Source organism: Lycium ferocissimum, chromosome 5, assembly GCF_029784015.1.
Source record: "Lycium ferocissimum isolate CSIRO_LF1 chromosome 5, AGI_CSIRO_Lferr_CH_V1, whole genome shotgun sequence".
NCBI classification, from domain to species: domain Eukaryota; kingdom Viridiplantae; phylum Streptophyta; class Magnoliopsida; order Solanales; family Solanaceae; genus Lycium; species Lycium ferocissimum.
The window spans coordinates 4,608,144-4,628,492 of record NC_081346.1 but is presented as its reverse complement, the minus strand read 5'-3'; the positions used below and the strand labels follow the sequence as shown (position 1 = coordinate 4,628,492).

The 20,349-nt window shown below is 38.0% G+C and overlaps 2 protein-coding genes, 1 long non-coding RNA gene and 1 other non-coding gene across 5 annotated transcripts; 1 reads left to right on the top strand and 3 right to left on the bottom strand.

The window, feature by feature from the left end:
• Nucleotides 1-4,709: 4,709 nt before the first annotated feature.
• Nucleotides 4,710-7,317, bottom strand: LOC132055550 (small ribosomal subunit protein RACK1). The gene is made up of 2 exons (XM_059447431.1): nucleotides 6,379-7,317; nucleotides 4,710-5,028 (listed from the first exon to the last, which is right to left on the bottom strand). The coding sequence occupies exons 1-2, from the start codon at nucleotides 7,261-7,263 to the stop codon at nucleotides 4,927-4,929; spliced, it is 987 nt and encodes a 328-aa protein (XP_059303414.1). The 5' UTR covers nucleotides 7,264-7,317; the 3' UTR covers nucleotides 4,710-4,926.
• LOC132058682 (small nucleolar RNA snoR100) lies at nucleotides 5,300-5,403 on the bottom strand. Its single transcript, XR_009415399.1, has one exon. It is a non-coding gene; the product is annotated as a small nucleolar RNA snoR100 (small nucleolar RNA).
• Nucleotides 7,318-9,189: 1,872 nt separating the features above from the next.
• On the bottom strand, nucleotides 9,190-20,050 carry LOC132055548 (transcription factor MYB3R-2). 2 transcript variants are annotated; one of them, XM_059447430.1, is made up of 10 exons: nucleotides 19,583-19,676; nucleotides 19,278-19,324; nucleotides 18,843-19,183; nucleotides 17,516-17,709; nucleotides 16,437-16,607; nucleotides 15,157-15,471; nucleotides 13,107-13,307; nucleotides 12,871-13,020; nucleotides 12,501-12,701; nucleotides 9,190-10,997 (listed from the first exon to the last, which is right to left on the bottom strand). In XM_059447430.1, the coding sequence occupies exons 3-10, from the start codon at nucleotides 19,011-19,013 to the stop codon at nucleotides 9,791-9,793; spliced, it is 2,610 nt and encodes an 869-aa protein (XP_059303413.1). In that variant the 5' UTR covers nucleotides 19,014-19,183; nucleotides 19,278-19,324; nucleotides 19,583-19,676; the 3' UTR covers nucleotides 9,190-9,790. The 2 variants fall into 2 exon arrangements, with proteins under 2 accessions (XP_059303413.1, XP_059303412.1); XM_059447429.1 differs by having other exon boundaries at nucleotides 18,843-19,324; nucleotides 19,583-20,050.
• LOC132055549 (uncharacterized) lies at nucleotides 13,314-14,086 on the top strand. Its single transcript, XR_009414601.1, has 2 exons — nucleotides 13,314-13,626; nucleotides 13,817-14,086. It is a non-coding gene; the product is annotated as an uncharacterized LOC132055549 (long non-coding RNA).
• Nucleotides 20,051-20,349: the final 299 nt, after the last annotated feature.

Here is a 20,349-nt window from a genome sequence, read left to right as displayed (position 1 = left end):
ATCTTTTTGTAATAGTGAAATGAAGATACTTAAATTTGGCGATCGAACACTCTAATTGCTCAAACACTCTTTCAATGTCGCTTCCAACCATCCGTAGGATCATGCCTTCAAACTCAACTCCACCCATTTTTCTCATTTTCTCGAAGTTCACTTCATCGTCGGGCATTCTTGGCCATGTGACGAAAGAAATCGGCCATTTGTTGAAAAGGAGGATCAATAGCAGAGCACTATGACTCGTTAGGGTGTGGCCCACTCTTTGTACCGATTATCTCCCGCTTCGCATCCACTTGCACTCAGGAGGATTAGAATCGGCAATGTTCTCCAACCCTTCTGTAGATGAGGTTGGACATTAGAGTTGTTTAAACTCTCACGAGCGGCTTACAAAGTCTATTTGAAGTAGAAGATGCCACGACTTGATTCCTTCATAAGGGAAGATCACATTGCATTAGGGACATGTACATGATGCATATGCGCTATGGACAAAAACACGTGACAAAAATGAACAAGATATCAACAAATCATAACAAAAGTCCTAGAATCACAAACCTAGGCTCTGATACCAAAACTTGTAGCATCCCCCTTTGGGAGGGTGCTACCTTCGAATCAAAGCTAATTTTACACTTACGACCTTTAGAGGAAGCTTATGCCAAAGGATACTCACGAATAGGTTTAACAGCGGAAAAAAAAAGGGCCACGCGAAAAAGGGGAAAAAGTGCGGCATTCTTCTTTTTTTCATTACGCCCTTCAAAAATTTCTTAGATAAAATGTAACCTCAGGGTATCATTTTAAAGTGGTAATTCCCTTCTCAAATATTCAACTTATTTAAGAAACTTCATTTTGAAATTTCGCTTCCAAATCCAAGACCATTGCAGGCTCATAAGATACATAAAACTCAAACTAGTGATTATCGCAAAACTATTGTCTTTCTTTGTACATAATTTCAAGACAAAATATAGACCCAGTACATGGCATGACTTACGTTAAAAGCACACCCTAAAATGGCAAAACAAGTCACCAAGTTCATGTTGCAAGCATATGGTCTTGTTTTCCACAAGCCTTCAAAATTTCATACATAAGTGTCACACGTGTATCATGTACAAGTCCCCAAAATTTTACAAGAAGATCTTCAAAAAAAATCTACTCCAATCGGCCATCTTCACATCTCATCTTGCACCTTACCTACGATAAAAACAACTATCGCTAAGCATAAAGCTTAAACTTTTGGGCTTGGGAGCCATTAGATTCTCCAATTCCCCCTTATTCGTCGTAGTAGCTCAATAAGATAACAATAAACCAAGCAAACAAGTGTATCAAAGTATCAAATACCAACCTTGAAGAGTTTCAAAATATCGATGCTAATATTCGTAGGCTTAAGTATCAAGAAAGCTTATAATTGAATTCAAGTAGTTGTCAAATAACCAATTTCGCCCAACGTGTACGTCATGCCATCCCACCAAGCACAATCAAAATCAAGATGGGCGTAGCCCCGAATCAAGAAGGACCAAGCCCATATCAAGAAGGGTCGTCACCCAATAGTCAAGAGAATCAAGAGCCATGTTGAAAAAAGAATGGACGAAAATCCATCGTCAAGACGAAATGTAAATCCAAAGTCAAGATGGCCGAGATCCGAATTGAGGGCATGCCAATATCGATGACAAAGTCACCGTAACAAGAAGGACAAAGTCTAACAAGGGTGCAAAATGATCAAGCAATTCGTACGATGTGGGCGATTTAGCGGAAGTTTTGCAATGCTTGAAACAATAATCATACGGACATAAGATGAAAAGTAAGGAAACAACCCACCAAGGTACTTTAAAAATTCCAGAAAACAAAGGTATTTTAAGTTTGAGTTTATACACAAACCTTGGCGTTTTACCATACGACAAGTTCTACCATAACCCGAAGAGCTCACATCGCCTACGCCATAGACCAACCAGAGTCCACTTCGTCAAACAATTCTCCTTAGCTTGTACAAGAGTATATATACCTTAAATATACAACCAAATGTCTACTTAAGTTCAAGAGTCTTGGCACATCAAAACTAAACATGAAATCGGAAAATCAGCCTAAACTTCGTCAAAACAGGTACATTCCTACTTGCTCTTATCTTGTACGCTCGATTTCGAAGGGGTAAATGGCAAGAATAGACTTTGTGGCCTTAATTAAAGTTGTACATATATGTCTTAGGGTCTCGGTAATTTCGAATCACCCCCATAGCAATTTTGTACAAAAAGATATGCTCAAAATACTAACAGCAGAGGAAGTCCAAAACGAAAACTGGACAGCACCTCCCCCGTACTTCTTCGCCCTTTTCGGGTGGATACAAAACTGGGTTTTAGACCCTGAATGAAAGTTCTAGGTCTATGAATTAGCTTTCTAAAACATCCAGAATCACTCAAAACGGAGGTCTACACAAAGAGTTATGCTAAAAATACTAACGACGTCAATTCAAAAACGGGTTTGTGACTTACCTTAATCGCGTGGAGTTGTTTGGGGCTCAACCAAGGAAATTCTTGAGGATTGATTTGGTGGATGAATGTTAGGATTGGAGGGAAGTTTTTTGGTCTTCTTTTTCTAGAAAGGAACCGAAATTATAGAGGTGGGGGAAATAAGAGACAAAGGGGTATTTATCTTACTTGATGAGAAGGAAAAAAGTTAGTAAAATAATTGTATCTTCCATGAGAAGATTGAAGGAAAATAATAAAATAAACTAGAGTAAATTAAAAAGGTTGCCCTTTATAAATATTTAATCCATATGATAAATTTAATAAGATAATCATAATAGGAGTAGTTTAAATAACTACACCATAACAACTTCAAACAAGTTTCAAACATCGTCAAGTTCATATTCGGGAAGTGTGAAGTAAAACATACCCTTATTATCAAATAATGGTCAATCAAAAATTCAAAAGATAGTTTTAAAAGAATTGGGGTGTCACACCAAAACACGTCGATCTTTGTTTTTTAAAGGTTATAACGCGCGGCCGAGCGGTGCGCGCTCTTGTCCACATCGAAAAAAAAAGGGGCATTTTAATACCGAAAAAATTTGTCCGGGGGGTAATAGGACCAACGCAAAAGTTAGGTGTGTAGTTGGCATTTTGGTCAAACGTTGGGGGGTATTTTGACTATTATCTCTATTTCTCACTTAAACTCAAGTATTCCTTGATTTATCATTATACCTTGACCTTACAAAATAGACCTTTAATAAGTCTAGTTCTCCAGTTTTTCATTCTTAATTCCAATCACTTCTATTTGGAATTCAGTGAACTAATTACTTTTTCTTTTTAATTTCTATGTCTAAAGCTAGTTATATAACTCACGTACTTTTGCAAAAAATACCAAAAGATTCTCTTTTTCGCAGGGTTGGATCATATCTATTATTTTTTTCGAACAAGAAGAGGGGTATCTGAACTTCCATACCTTCATTCAAGCGAGGACAAAGGGATAAGAAAAACGCTGCACATGGGAAGCATCTCATTTTCTTTTACCGAACCAAAAAGAAAAAGTGGGAGTATTTGATCTTTCATCTCTTTTATTGTACTATCAATTTTCTGGGGAAAAGAGTAGGAAAAGATTCATATGTACTCCTGCAATACATGAAATTAGTCGGTCACACCCTCCTTTAAGACAACTACAGCATACCGAGTGAACACCCTCCTTTTAAGACAACTACAACATACCGAGTGTAATCCCACAAGTGGGGTTTGAGGAGGATAGAATGTAAGCAGATCTTACAAGTTGTTTCCGATAGACCCTTCATCTTTAAGTTTAATTAAAATCTAAGTTTCCCTTCTCTTTTATTCCAATCACTAACTACACCAAGGATGTTCATTGCTGCCTAGGCTGAATGCTAACCGCCAGTTCATCTATTCTTCTGGTGAGATAGCAAAGCCTCACTTGTGTATAACATAAAGTTCATAGAATAGACTGAGAACGTTTTAATTTCGGCAGCAACATTTTTTTTATCTGCGAGATCTTGTGGTTTGTACATATCATTTATGTTACCATAGGCAGTCTTCTTTAGAAATATTTACTTTTGAAGCAGTGACTACCATTACCCGCATACCTCTATACATCTGATCCGCCTGCAATGTAGTAACATTTTGGACTCCCTAAATTCCGTGCGCAAGAATGGAACAATGTGTATTCATGTTTACAATGAGACCTAAATTCATTATGTATGGGATAAAGCGCATTTATTATGAAGATGATGTGAAGACGCGTAAAAAGATAGAAAACTGTCACCTCATAAGAGGTGCATCAATTGATTAATGCTCTATTGAAGTTTCCCTCCAGAGAGGGAGGTTAACTTGCGTATTGGTACATCGCAGTATGCTCACCAATTGATGGTGGATAATGAAAGACCACATAACTGCAAATTTCTCAACTTCACCAAATTTCTATCGCATTTGTTTGGGAGTTCAGGGACATCAAATGTAGGGTACATAACTCAAAAAGATAAGCAGGAGCTCAACTTACTTAAAACGGATTTAGGAAGCCGAATGAACAAACTTGCTTAAAACAACCTCAATATAAGCCTAACCTGAAAGATGAAAGACATCCTAACACCTAGGAAATATGGATTAAACAACTTTATTAACTAATTATCCTAGGAGAAAGACAGGAGAGTATCAATACTTTCACAAGTATTTCAGCAACAGCCGTAGGACCATGAATATGAATTCAAAAAACCGAGAATGAAATCAAGATCAGAAGAAAGCCTTGAGGAATAACATACATGCAAACCAACTTCATGTGTAGCAACATAATGCTTGTAACAAAATACTAAATAGAATTCCAAAAATGGAACAGCAAAACTCTCAAAACCATGAGAAACAAGGAGAATCCAAATACTCGTCGTCAAACATTTTAAGAGAAATCTAAATGTCTTTAAATAACTATGGCCTTCTTGCCTAGATGCAACTCCTAATAACGCCCAATACCCCAGACCCTAATCAAACCGTCTGTGTATCCACTGAAAAGGGTGCTTCCATCAGCACTCCAGCTCAAACTCGTACAGTATATGATCTGCCAAATGAGATTCAACAATATTAGCTGTGCAAATTGATAACAGGACTAGCAGCTGAAGGCATCACCGTATCACTATAAAAGTTCGTAACTGCACTTACAGAAAGTTTGTACAGACATGTAATGTAAATACTCCAAATTGCAGAACATGTAATTGTTTTACAATATACTAAAACAACCAACCAACAAGCAGTGGAGTAAAAAGCTATACAAAACCTAAAAGAATTCAAACTACATTTAATTTTTTTATCAAGGCATAATAGATTAATTATGATGTGAGTCTAAACCAGGCCCCCAAATCATGGAGCAATCAGAGGGAGCAGACATGTCGACTCTAATTCAATTTCTGTGCACATAACCATGCTTCCTTCATTCTCGAATCATCCAGAGCATCGGCTTATTGTGCACAGATTTATTTCAAATTCACAAAAAGCAAAACAAGATATGAAGAAAATGACCCAAAACAAACACAGTAAATAAAAGATAAAGAGGATTATAGCTTGAAATAATTGCTCTAATAGTGTTGAGAGATGAGGAGATTATTCCAAACTACATTCATACACCCAGCAAATGAAAAACTGCAGATATAATCAAGACCTCATAACTTTAATCATTAAAAGCATCAACATGAAAGGGAACATGTCCAAGGTTGAGCACTTCCTAATGAAGAAGTAAAGCAACACGGCTCACTGCCATGGCATCATCAACCTCAGGTAACCATTACCGTAAGAAGCCCATGAAGAGCTGATGTGTTTATTACAACCAAAAGAAGCGTTAGCCTAATCCATAGTTGCAAAATACTCTTATCTTGATTTAAGCAGACTGCTTCATCCTATTTAAATGTCCAAGCTTGCACATTTCCCAACCCAAATCATTACAAGCATCATCACAGAAGGGCATAGTCTCGGAGAATTGTCCAAGGTTGCCCGTTTCCTAACCAATTAAAGCAATATGGCAACAAGAATCTCAATATCATGGCATCTTCTCAAGGAATTGTTACGAGCAAACAGACCATGAACAGCTGACAAATTTCGCCTACCAATAGAAGCATTAACCTAATCCAAAGTTGCAAAATACTCTATTTTATTTCAAGCAGACTGCTTCATCCTACTTAATTACCTAATTTTAGCTGTTGGTCTACACGCCTACGTTGCCAGGCCTACGTTGCCAGGACCCGACCAATTCGGGGAGTTGGGACAAAGTTAATACATTATACATGCCTATCATCATACACTACAGATAACGATAAATTTCCACAACACAGGCGTTAAAAAAAATGATCTTATTATTAATAATAATAATAATAATAACCTAATCAAACAATAACAAAAACAGAAACCGTAATGATACCTTGTCCTTGTTCTTGCCAGAAGCAGCTCCTTGGGGATACATCTCACTCTCTTGCTTAAGATCAACTTTCAAATCCACAACAATACTCTTACTCTCCAAATCCCAAATCTTAATACTCGACTCGGTCGCAGCACAAAGCCAATACCTATTAGGACTAAAACAAAGAGTATGAATAATACTCCCAGCATCAAGCGAATAAAGCTTCTTCCCTTCAGCCAAATCCCATAGCAAAATAACCCCATCTTTCCCTCCACTAGCACACAACGAACCATCTGGCGATACCGCAACAGTGTTCACATAACCCGCATGTCCAGCCAATGTAGATCTCAACTTACAGTTAGTCAAATTCCATATCTTCACAGTTCTATCCCAAGAACCAGACACAATCGTTGGTTGTAACGTATTAGGACTAAATCTCACACATGAAACCCAATCAGAATGTGAATCACCATCAGTAATAGTATACTTACATTCCCCTAAAGTGTTCCATAGCTTAATTGATTTGTCACGTGAAGCCGACACGATTTGACGGTTATCGACGGAAAATGCGACAGACAAAACATCCTTAGTATGTCCGACAAAACGGCGTGCGGTGGTCCCGGCTTGTAGGTCCCACAAACGGAGTTCACCGTCCCACGAACCGGAAAGTGCGAACATGCCGTCGGATGAAAGTACGACGTCTTGTACGAAGTGGCCGTGTCCGGTTAAACGGCGACGTGGCACACCGTAAGTGGGTCCGTCTTTGGTTAAGGACCAAACGATGATGGATTTGTCACGTGAAGAAGTGACGATCATGTCGGAGTTGTCGATTGGGGTAGCGATTGCTGTGACCCAATCGGTGTGGGCTCTCATTGTGCCACGGAGGACTAGGGATTCTGAAGACATTTTTGGGCAGTGAAGAGAAAGGAGAGGCAAGTGATGAGAAGAAGAGTATGGCAGTGAAGAGAAACCCTAAACGATGAAATGTGAATTTATAGTGTGGATGAAAATTTAGGGTTTTGGGGTTACTGGTCCATTAGGCAAATGGATCGTGTTACTTTGGGCCTGCTTGGCCCATTTCAGGGATATTGCGCAATCTTTTTCGGGAAGAGGACATATATGGCCGGTCGGATGAAACTAATTCCACACGGTGGCCAAAGTTTTTCTAAACTCAAATTATACTCACTAAACTAATCTTATTCATTAGACAAAACTTAAATAAGATAATTTTCAAATAAAAGCCCAAATACAAAAATGTTTGAGGCGATTTTTATATATAATATGTGTCATTTCTGTATAAAATATGTATTAGTACCTATTTGTAATGTATAGAAACTGTATAAAATATGAATCACTAAGGTATGTATTATTTTTATATATAATATGTATCATTTGTGTATATAATGTATTAATATGACAGGTCTGACCGCTATATAGAATAGAAAATTGTATCATTTTTGTATATAATATGTATCATTTTTGTATAGAAAGTGTATATATAATTCAAAGCGTGTGTATATAAATTTTCAATCTTGTATAGAAAGTGTACCATACATACAAAAAATGTATTATAGAAACCGTATCATTGTGGTATATAATATGTATCACTATTGCATAGGTAAAAAAAAAATATATCATATCATTATTACATAATAAATGTATAATTAACGTATAATAAATGTATGATTAATTCCAGCATATATATATATATATAAACTATATAATTCTTGTATATAAAGTGTATACATAATTCCTATATATGTTGTAGCAGCCCTTTAGTGGCGACTTAGTCGCCACAAAAAGTCCTTTTTTTTTTTTTTTTTAAGAGCTTGAGCTATTGAGCCGGCCAGCCTTGGCATTAATTTGAGCCGACCAGACACCTAGTGAAGTTAAGCCCAAACAGTGGTTAAATGTGGGATTAGTTTAACTGAGTGGACACACAGTGTACTTTTCCCATCTTTTTTTTTTTTTTTTTTGCGCTGATTGGCCTTCATTTGGGGTAGTCTTTAATTTTTTTTTTGCGCTGATTGGCCTTCATTTGCGGTATTCATGTGCAAATTTTGCCTAAAGGGCAAAAGTTAAAGACTACCATTTTGAGGGACAAAAATTAAAGACCATCCCCAGCGAAGGCCACTCTTGCAAATTGCCCTTGGGCAGTTAGCTTCACCATCTGTTGGGTCATATTGCACTTTTGTTCCTATTTTGTGCTCTGGTATTTAATTTTTGGCCCTCATAACAAATACTAACTTTTTCGCTTAATCTCCCACAAGTTATGCCCCGCTAAATATAAGTTTAATTTTGAAGGGGAAAAAGTAAAAACCAGCCAATTTGAAGAGCAATTCGTGCAATTTCATCATTTATGTTTCATTTGTGAGCTTTAGCTGTTAAAAACGTTCGTAGATAAATACCAAGATAAATATACAAATTATATTTTAGGAATGAAAATAGACGTAGTATAAACAGGTGTCATTTCTCTTAAATTTCCTTAAATGTATGCTTGAATTTCTACGCTTGAAATAACTTGAAATACATGTTAACAGTATCCTCAATCATTAAGTATTTCAAGTTGACAGTTCTAGATGTACATTTAAAGCTAATTACGTCCAGTACAAATAGAGGTCTAGTGTGTTATTTCTGCCTGGTCAAGTTGACTGACACAATGTTGCGCAACAGATTCACACTTTTTTTCTTTTGAAATTCATGTAGCTAGAGAATACTTTTAATAGAAAAAAAAAAAAAAAATTAGCGTCCACGACCCAAAAGTTGAAACTTCATATATTGTTAAACAATAATTTAATGAACACATGACTACATTAAAATTAGTACTCAAAATAGTGCAACCAAACCACGGATACCCATTAAGATCATAGCAAAAAGATACATAAGTCATGCTTAATTATAATTAATACTGCCATGCTATAGATCACAACTAAAGTTTGATATGTTGAGAGAGGTGACTTTGCTACCTGATTACAGCTTAGCGGATAAATGCTAGTCTATGTATTATACAAAAAAAAAAAATCATCAGAGTGCAAGGAGGATCAAAATTGTACAACAAAATGGACACGGGACAGAAGTGCCCATTCAGTACCCCAAACCACATCTTCGGAGCTCTCCATTAGTATTAGAAAGAATGGCTTTTGAATTTGAAAAAAGCAAAGAAAAAACATTTGAGCAATTTAACACTCATGCGGTCAAGCAGGAAGTAATCGAGAAAAATTTCCCAACCGCCTATACAAGTCAATCTCATTAGTTTCCATCGAACAGCCTGAATGTTTGTCTGCAGTGTAGATATATGCATCCAAAACCAGCCAAGATGAAGATAGCGTCAGTGGGTCACGCCGTTGAGCTTGCCTTGGAGGACAATAAGCAGCCTTCGGACTACCTCCTTTTTCTATCTTGTGCTCTTGAAGGGGAGCCAATATTTATAAACTTAACATCGCCGCCTTTTCTGTCTGCCCATAAAAAGAGACAGAGGCATGTCATCCCCTGCTTCAGCCCCCGATATCTGATTGGAACTGGTGCATTCTTGGGTCGTCTTCTCCACACCATCATGACCACCAGATATACAAGATCTGCTAGATTCATCTTCTGTCATAGCCTTATTTTGACCTTTGTCCGGATGCACCTTGGCAACCTTAGTAGAAGACAATGAACATCTCTTTGCACGCGATTTACGGATAAAAGAAGCAAGGATCATGCAGTCATCTGCTGTGTCCGGCAGTTTATCTATGCAAGACCTGACATTATTCTTCAATTCATTGCACTTATTAAGCTTGTGACAGCCAGAAGCTCCAGTATTCGCATCTTCCAGTGTGCGAGGTATTGTAGAAGCTTCCAACTGTCTTGCATTTTCATCAGTGCACAACCCTGTTGCAGAAGCATTTTCCCCAACATGGTTCTCACCAACATCAAGGTCAGCTGTCTCTTTATCCAAGTGTGAACGAGCCAATGGAGGACCTTGAGGGATAATACAGGGATCATTATATTCACTTGTGGAATGACGTTTATCCATAGTATTCTTGACCTTCCTGCGGATGTGAACAAGTAACTCAGTCTCTTCAACAACCGTCATTGACGAAGACTGATTTGGTAAAGATGATGAATTTTCTTGAGAGGGAATAGTTCTACTCTTTTTCTTCACTACCGAACTGGTTCTCCTCCTCCTCTTGCGGATATTGCCATCTGCAATAGCAGAATCAACCTTACTGGAAGGAGAAGCCTCCGGAACCTTATCATTTGGTGTAAAAGATTTTGCAGAATTTTCTTGAGAGGCAGTAGTTCTATTCTTTTTCTTCACTACCGAACTGGTTCTCCTCCTCCTCTTGCGGATATTGCCATCTGCAATAGTAGACTCAACCTTCCTGGAAGCAGAAGCCTCCTGAACCTTGTCATTTGGTGTAAAAGATTTTGCCTTACTGGAAGTAGACGGTCTTTTCTTCTTTCTGGCATTATGATAACCTTGTTCAAATGCCTCTTCATCATCCGAAATCCTCCCAATCTCCTGGTCTCTAGAAGATAATGAACTGCAGTTTAGAAGATCAGAAGACTCTGGGACTTCACTCCCCTCCGATTGTCGCCTCTCCATTTCACATATTGCATCAGACCTAGGTGCTGTACCATCCCTTGCTGCTCTGGGCCTAGAAAGAGAAACTAAGACAATCAGTAAACAACCAAGCAGCTGAAAACACATCTGTTCCATCCAAAGTTGTGTACTCATGACCAGACAAAACTCTCACTACTGAGTTATAGTAGCAGTTTGTGAAAGAACCCGAGCATCTAACCTAAAACCTTAACTCTGAGTGGAGCGATCCAGGACCCCATGAAAACCTTACATAACCAAGGAGGGACAATGATTATTCTCTAACACCTTCCCACACATGTAAACCGGTTCTTGGGGAGTGAACCTAATGTAGGGGTAGATATTAGGCTCAACAGGCTGAAGATTGGGCCAGAAGCGGAGAGGAGAGTAGCATCAACATGCAACAAAGTGGGTTTGGAGCAGAGTTTGTGGCTTAATGGGCTGCATTGAGAGAAGTCCAGAGCAGCTCCATGGACTAAACTGAGAGAAAGACGACGAGAGCAATAAAACGTGAGGAATGCGACTGCGCAAACAGACACACCAAAGTTTGGCTTTGATATTATGTGAAAGAATCAGTGCATCCAACCAAAACCCTAACGCTATGGGTGGAGTGGCTCAGGACATTAACAATCGTTTTAGAAGTAGCGCTATTACTCGCCTGATGATCCAAAGCAAGGTCGACATCCATCCCACTTTTAAAAACATTAATTAGCGACCCACCAACCAAGGGAAAATTGTGTGGTAGCAGCCAGTTCAGGGGAGTGAAACTAAGACACTTTTTTTTTTTTTTTTAACTTTTTAAGTAAGAACCTGTCCTTGGACAAGTGGATTCTCTAATACGGTTCATTCAAGAATTACTCCCTGCGGTCCACAACAAGCAATTCTCAGAAAACAATGGATACACTTTTTGTTTCTTCCAAATGTATTGTTGTTTAATAAATTATATGAACAAATTTCTAAAAAGCCTCTAAAAATTTCTTTACATTTTCTAAGAGTAGATTAGGGTAATTTAGTCAAATAACCCTCTTACTACTTAATATTACTAAGTGGTTTTCTTAATGGGTGTGCCAAAATCTTAAAAATCACTTATTGTGGACTAGAGGGAGTAATATATAATTTGATAAGCAAGATTATAAGCATTTTAGCAGATCCAAAAAGGACAAATGGGTACACCAAATAAGTTGCAATAACATCTATTGTCATGTAGGATAATCTGTCCCAAACGGCCATCTAAAATAAAACTTTTCATTACCTAAAATCCCCCTGCTTTCCGCTGCCCCCAAGAAAAAAAATATTTTTTTGGGGCAGACGGGGGAGCAACAGCTATAGCACGCACAAACTACTTTCGGATTGAGATATAGTTGCTTGATTAATTGATATGGGAGCTATCAAAGTAAAAAGACAAAATAAGGCATCAGCCAGCCAGCCACTTCCAGAAGAAAATTCATCCCAAAGAAACATAGTTTCAGCAATTTCTCCGCTTTGAATAAAGGTTAACAGTGAATAAATAATCACAACACGTGTAGCCAAAATATATGGAGCACGGTTATTGAATGCATACCGTAGCTTCTTCTTTTTATTCGCAGAAGTAGTCTCAAATCCAGCTCTATAATTGAGTTTATGTGTCGGAACTATGTCATTGGGTCTAATGGAAGGCCTTTCCTCCTCTCTGTCAACGAAGTTGGAAATAAAAGCTTCTCTTCGTATCTTTTTAGCTTCTTGCAGCATAGGAACTTCATTTGGAAATAGCGCCTTCCATCTCCTGTACTTTAGCACAATTGAATAAGAAACAAATCTGGGTAACACCTAGCACATATTCTAATATCATGCACAATTAATGAGAATCAATATTGACCTCACACGCCCTACAGGGCAAAAAAACAAAAAACACAAAAGCTAGCTTGCCCAAACAAAGTACAACACATCCATACCTCCGACACTGGTTATCAGTACGTGGATGAACACATGCAGCTACCTTGGACCAGGAATATCCATGTTCATCTATGGCTGATTTTAACTTCAAATCCTCCTCTTTTGTCCACGGATCCAATTTCAAAGAAGGATCTAAGCTATTGAACCATCTGAATCAACATCAACAAAAAACACAATAAGAATGATAACAACTTTCTCCACCCTAATCATCCCAAGTCAGAAAGATAATAAACACCTTTCTCTGCATTGTACATGAGTCCGCCCAGGTACATATGGAGCTACCTTCTTCCAAATAGGAGTTCGCCAAGGCACAGATTGACCTAAATTCTTCCAAGATTTAGGATGAAAAAGCATCACAGCAACTTTCAATCGCTTGTCTTCATCAGCACTCCATTTCCCGCACCTTTTCCTTGCTGGATGAAGAGTTTTAATCCACCTGGGGATTTCAAATAGACTAACAGCTTAATTCAGAGATACATCAGGGAGAAGTAACCGGAAATAGCTTAGAAAAACTTTGAATAGAAGATAAATGTGAAAAGCAAACTCAAACATCAATAGCATTTGGGATTCAGAAGCCTCAGATTTAACTATGTGTTTCCTCCTCTCCAGATCCTTTGGATGAGATACAGTACAACATAAGTATAAATATAACAAACTTTAGTCCCGTCCAATAAAACCTTACATAAAAGTAGCTACACTACATAGAGCCTGTTTGGATGGGATTATAACTTATGGCTTATAAGCATAAGCCATAAGTTTTTTTTTTGATTAAGCACCGGGTGTCCGAGTCTCTTTGAACTAATCCCGAGTGACTTTTCCCGCAAGTGCACCACGGGTAATTCGAGGTTTCCCCGATCCGATGGCCCTCGAAATTGTTTGCACCCGGCGGGTTTCGAACTTGAGACCTTGAAAACCCCAAGGCTCGAAGTGCCCAAAACCCGTAAGTTGGAATCCTAACTGATGACTTTTGGCTTATATTTGCTATTTTGGCTTAAAAATAAGTGCTTAAAAGCACTTTTTTATCTGTACCCAAGCACTACTAAGGCGTCATTTGTTTTCATTAAGATTAAGACGTCTGAATCTGAATGCAAATCTAAATAATTAAGATGTTGTCTCTAGATCTGAACACTAAATTATTAAGACTATTTGTTTTTCAAGATCTAAACGTTCATAACATAATTTTTTAAACACAATAAATATACAATTTAAATTTTTTTTTTTTTAAAAAATATTAGAAAATAAATACAAGTTTAATAAAATAAAAATATTATTTGACAAAAAAATGAAACATTTATGTTCGCTAGTAATGGTGGAGATGCTTTGTAGTCGTGGTGGGTGGGGTAAGTGCGCGGGGGTGGGGGTGGTTGGTGGGGGTGGGAGGGTTGTGTGGGGAGGGGGGTGTTTTGAGTGGTGGTGGTGGTGTGGCAGATCTGGGTTTAGGGTGGGGGTGAGTGGTGGTGTTGTGGCGGGTCTGGGGTTAGGGTGGGGAGTGAGTGGTTGAGGGGAAGGTAGGTGGGTGGTTGGGGGTTGGGTGGTGGTGGGTAGGTGGGGGTGGGTATGTGGGGTTGGGATGGTGTTGGTGGTGGGTGGTGAGTGGGGGGGAGGGTAGTGGGCGTGGGGAAGTGGAGGGTTGGGTGGGTGGTGGGAAGGGTGTGGGGTGGAGCTGGGATTAAAATTATCGATACAAAATACCTCTTAATGATATTCAGACTTTGTTTAAGATCTTAATGATTAAAATCTATTCAGACCAAATAAGTGGTTAGATCTTAATGTAAACAAATGCACTTATGGCTTAAGGTCTGAAGTCTGAACCATTAAGATTCAGACCTCCATTAAGTGCAAACAAATGAGGCCTAAGTGCTTAAAAGCTATTTTGGCTTAAAAGCACCTAACAGGCTCATAGTCTCCGAAGGAATTGTTGAAAATCATTGATGAAATAGCGGAAGGCAAATTTAGTTATATAGTCCAGAAGGAGTTACTATTGATCATTGATAAAATAGCAGAAGGCAAAACAGTGCAAGTTTAACTTGATATGGCTCACTTGCAAAGGCCAAAGAGAAGCAAAAACTCTATAGATCCTACTCTAGAATCTAGATACTGGACCCACACAAAAGATGGCCAATCACAAACACTAACTTCAAAGTTCTAACAAAAGTAGTGCTGAATACCGAGTTTTGAAGAAATTATCACTTAAGACCACAGAAGTAATCAATGTGATTCTTTAATACATTACGAGAAGCATTAAAGTACCTTGGAAAAAAAAATGATATGAGGAGATGACTGACCTATTGGAGCACTGAGTACCTGTCCGGCCTTCAATGACAGAAGCAACAATCTGCCAGTTACTCTCACCAAAAGTCTCCACAGCAGCAGAGAGTCTAATATCTTCCTCCTCTGTCCATTCCCGCCTAATGATTGAAGCATTCAAACTCCTCTGATAATGTGATAAGCACTGAAATGGAGTCCTACATACTCCTACTGATGTAGAGATATCAATCCAGTTACTCATTCCATTCTGCTGGATAGCATGCAATAGGTTTTTTTCCTCTAATGGATCCCATTCCTCATGTTTAATTAAGGGGTCTTCCCAGTTCAACCACCTGAAGGGAGTTAAGAGAGAGGGTACATGACCATTACTCTCAATTAATGATAAAAAGGAAAATCAAATTCAAAGCCTCTTTAACACAAAACTAATGATAAAGAAGCACCACTGAGAAAGTAATTTGGTATCCCCATTAAAAGCCTCAATCTTAGGACTTGCAGCAGCCAAAACTTTGTCTCTGGAATGGGGAGACCACACAGGATCATTTAAGGTACTTAAGATCTGACTGTATTATGGGATTTGTAGAAGTGCAGTACAAATGTTACATTTAGGTATATATGGTTTTTTGTGTTCATTTATATTGCCAATAAGATTCATGGCATATCAAAAATGATATGCATATGCATTATATGCAATCATTAGATTTCCAAAAGGTAATAAATAAACCAAATATCTTACTGTTTCCGGATCAGGAGACTACATAGGATTGTTTTAGGGCAGTAAATATCTGACTGTAATATTAAATTTCAAGATCATTAGGAGTACAATAATAATGTTAAATTAAACAGTACATGTCCATTCATGTTTATTTATATTTTCATAAAAACTTGTGGCATATCCCTAAATGTTTAGCAAACTTCTTATTCTCATAAAACTAGCTAGCCTAGCACTATCTTACTTGTGATCCAATACAATCCTTGATCCTACCACTTTTAGGCTCTATTAAACCTGGACTTGGAGGATAAGCCATTAGGCATGCAATGCTGACAGCTTGGCTAGTCATGATCCAGCAAATGTTCTCCATAACTTATTATGGGACAAAAGGACATGATTTCCAGTATTCATATTATAATCAATAGGCACAGCAAAAATCAAAATTTTGATAATTTTTCATATACATGCGTGCATAGAAATGGACAAAAACCCAGAAACAATAACCTAATTCAAGTATGAAGCGCCATTTATACTATGGAAAGAAGGTATGTCATTATTTTGTAAGGGGAAAAGGCATTTTAAATCTACCTTGATTGACATTCAGCGCCAGAACGACCAGGAAGATACATGGAAGCTACTTGATCCCAATTGACCCTGGGTAGAAATATCCTCATGGTCTCAGGGGTAATCACGAGGTCTCTAATTGAGGCAATAAGGCCATCAAGATCACCAGATTCTCTAGAACATCCATTCTCATCACTGCAAAAGAGGTTGATAAGACCAAATCATCCCAAAAGAGCTAATTGGTAGCAAACATGGAGCATTTTCCAAACACAAGGTAAATGAAATCATTCAGTTAAGCTTATCATGTTTGTCTCATCACAGCAACCATTTGACTCATCATATTCCGCATCTCAAGTTTCTTTTTAGAAGTTTTTCCACTTGTTAGGGTATTGTTCATTTCTCCCGAGACGTTCTGGTTACAAGATATTACTAAGAGTACTTCAATATTTTGGATAGCACAAGTTGATAAAACCAGTCATAACCAAATGCCTTCACGTTCCGACATCCAAACTTCAACTTCAGATCCAATTAAATAAAAGCAAGAAGATGAAACCGAAGGCAATAAACTGAGAGAAACCACATCTAAAGGTATAGAATTAAGGTGGGGGAGAAGTGGAAGACATAACTGAGAAGGAATTAGGGCCTCCCCGTCAATGAATATTCTTCAAACCAAACTGAATACCATTTTTATTTCACTAAGAATGAGAATTCCCAATCACTATAAGTATATTTGATATCCGTACAGGAAGCTCAGTTGGTAGCGCAATCAGAAAACAGCACGCGCACATACACACACACAGAGAGAGATGGAGATGAAGGGCTCAAAGTTGCAGAACAACACTCTTAAGGCTGAGAAGAAGGGAGTGAAAGTCTAATCCTACAAATAGACACTTCCATTATACCATCACCTTCACACTAATTTATTAGAACATCATTTGCACAAGGTTTATATGAAAGTTGACCAGTGTTAGAACACCTGTGTTGTTGCTTGTTTCGTCCGTGTTAGAGAACATAGATATGTGTATACAAGTGTTGTATGAGAAGGAATGTTATCAGAAAGAAGTTTTGTGTCAATAACATAGCAACTACAAGGAGATATGTACCTTAGTTGATTGACCGAGCGTTGAAGCAACATCTCTTGAAATTGTTGTTTAACTCCTTTCGCAAGATTCTCTCTATCTTCCTTGGACCACTCCTTACGACTCAATGAGACAGCAAAATGTGTCAATGCCTCCCTAAAGCTAGCAACATGAGAATTCTCAGCAGGTCCATAATGTATTCCAGATAACTTTTTTCCCTGGAGATGTGAAAACGAACTTAGGACCAGAAGGTTATATAAAGCAGTATTCCTTTTTTTTTTTTTTTTTTCCCCATAGGTACAACTTGCATCAACAAATGTATGCCTTGCTTTTCCCTATAACTACAACTTGCGTCCCATATAATAACATCTACAGTAAAGCTACACATGTCCATTGATGAAATATTTGGCACCATGTCAATAGCAAAGAGAATTTGGACAAAGTCTATTCAAATATGCATGTTCAATTTAGGGCTGAAGAGGCTAAATGTCCCTTTCTTGTGATTTTTCATCAGTCTACCACCATTTTGAGATATGTTCAGGATCAGTGAAGGGGAAGTTGGAGAGAGCCTTGGCAAAATGAAAATGATGCTCTACTGTGTCAACAGTCATCAGTTAGAGACATGGAAACAGACTCTACGCAAAACAAACAACATTGCAATTGTAAACGCACCACCCCCCCTCAAAAACAAAAAAAGTGGGTAGACAAGAGACAAGGTTAGCTTAAGAAGTAAATCACAGTGCATTTAAATTTCCATTTTTTTTCTTTGAAGACATTGCAAGAAAAAACCATTGGCACTTTCTCTGATGACGTGAAGATGCCATCAGCGACATAAATTACCTAGAACTTGAAACAATAAGGTTAACAAATGTTGAAATATCCTGAACATATCAACGTCCCACTTTTACATGCCATGGTATTAAAGTTGATACTTCTTATCCATTTATGCAACAAAATTTCCAGTTGGCACACAAACTTTTTTATATTGGAAAAGAAAATTCTCATAGTTGTACACTAAACATACACTACACAAAAACTTACAGGTTTCGAGAATACAAATACTACTTCTTCTGTTATTTTATATTCAAGTTCTCCCAAGCAAACGTAATCTTTTGGCAACAAATTCAGAACCGCATACAGTTTTGTTTTTATCTGGCGGTCTGGCCCAAAAGAATGAGCAAGGTAAGGAAAAAATGAAATGAGATGAAAGACAGGAAAAATGAATCCTGCATCTCAAGTGCTCATGTGTTCCTTATCCTAAATTATTCCATTCAGGAAGCAATATGAGATGGAATTCAACAAAGTAATAAATAATAAAGCTTGCAGTTAATTGGCAATTTACAACGCTGACCTTTGCACTGGGCCTTTGCTTTGGCAAAGAAATTAACTGGACACGAGCATCTCTTTTCTGTGACAAGGCCCGCCCCATTCTCTTTTTGGAAGCGAGCTGAAAACCCTTAAGGATCTTGACCCGCTCCGTTAATTTTTTCAACTCTTCCAATCTTGCTTCAACTTGCACCATCTTACTCCGAATAATTTTCTGACAAGACCTATTCTTCTTTATGGCATCAACAAATGCCTGTGCTGATTTCGGGAAGGAAACAGAATTAACTGACACAGCTGTGGTTTCAGCACTAGAATCATGCCACTCAATGTCATTAGTGCATCCTTCAGGAATCTGTATGGTTTCATCTACACAAGCGGGAAATCCTTCCTCAGCATTAGTTCTCTCAACAAAAAAATCATTGGAAGTTTCCTTTTCCGAGGTTATGTTAGTGACACCCACCTGCTCAAATTTATCTAAAGCACTCTCCTTTCTTCCCTTCTCAGTATCTGTATAAATTATAATAGTAACCAAAAAAACACTTAGTCGCAAATAAGATATCCATAAAAAGATAAAATATCCTTGATACCCAAACAAACGAATAAATAACTGTTTCCCGTAATGTAGAAACTAATCATGACCAAAATCAATAGAATGAACGATTTAAACCCTATTTTCGGTTCAGAATAAACACTAGCAATGAGTATAGCTAAAATTCTACACAAACGAATAAGCAGATAATCAAAATCAAAACGGAAATAGTATACCATCATCATAAGCCTCAAAGCGACGCTGAATAACACGTAGGATTTCAAAATCATCGTTATCATCGCCATCTGAAGGAAAAGAACACAACGGTTTCAATGTTAACGGCTCTCGAAGCTCCGTTGATAGCGCAAATCGCTCTTGTATACTACGAACCAACTCAATATCATCGTCATCATCATCCGTACCAGATGGCGTTACATCATCCACACCGTCCACGTGGCCATCGGCGATATCCTTGCCGGCGAAAAGGCAAGCTTTTTTTAGGGCTTCCATGTCTTCTTGGAAAGCGTCATCGGAATCGTTACCGGAGATATCTTCATCATCGGAGTTGGAGAGCATTGGGGAATTTGGGGATTTAGGTAATCCGAGGTTCTTGGAATGTGATGTTAGGGCTTTTAAATTGAATGTTACAGTTGAATTGAATAAATGTTGATGGCGGTAACAACTAATGTTTTGGAAGAGTGGTAAGATTTGGGCTCAATAACAGAGAGCCCATAAATAGGGAGGAAATTGTACGGTTTCCCTTCAAATGGGCTGCTCTTCAATTTTTGGGCCGAAGTGCACAAATATCTGGTTTAACCTTTATCCGGTGTTAAACATTTTTGCAAGTTTACTCGCTTCTGGCACAATTTCATACAGTCGCGTCTGAGTTTGATAACTTCAAACATGTGTGGCCTTGTGAATGTCAAACATCAGACATTTTCGCCTGAGTCATATATGACTGAAGTGCATGTAACATTCTGCTAAAGTTTCAATGTTGAGGACC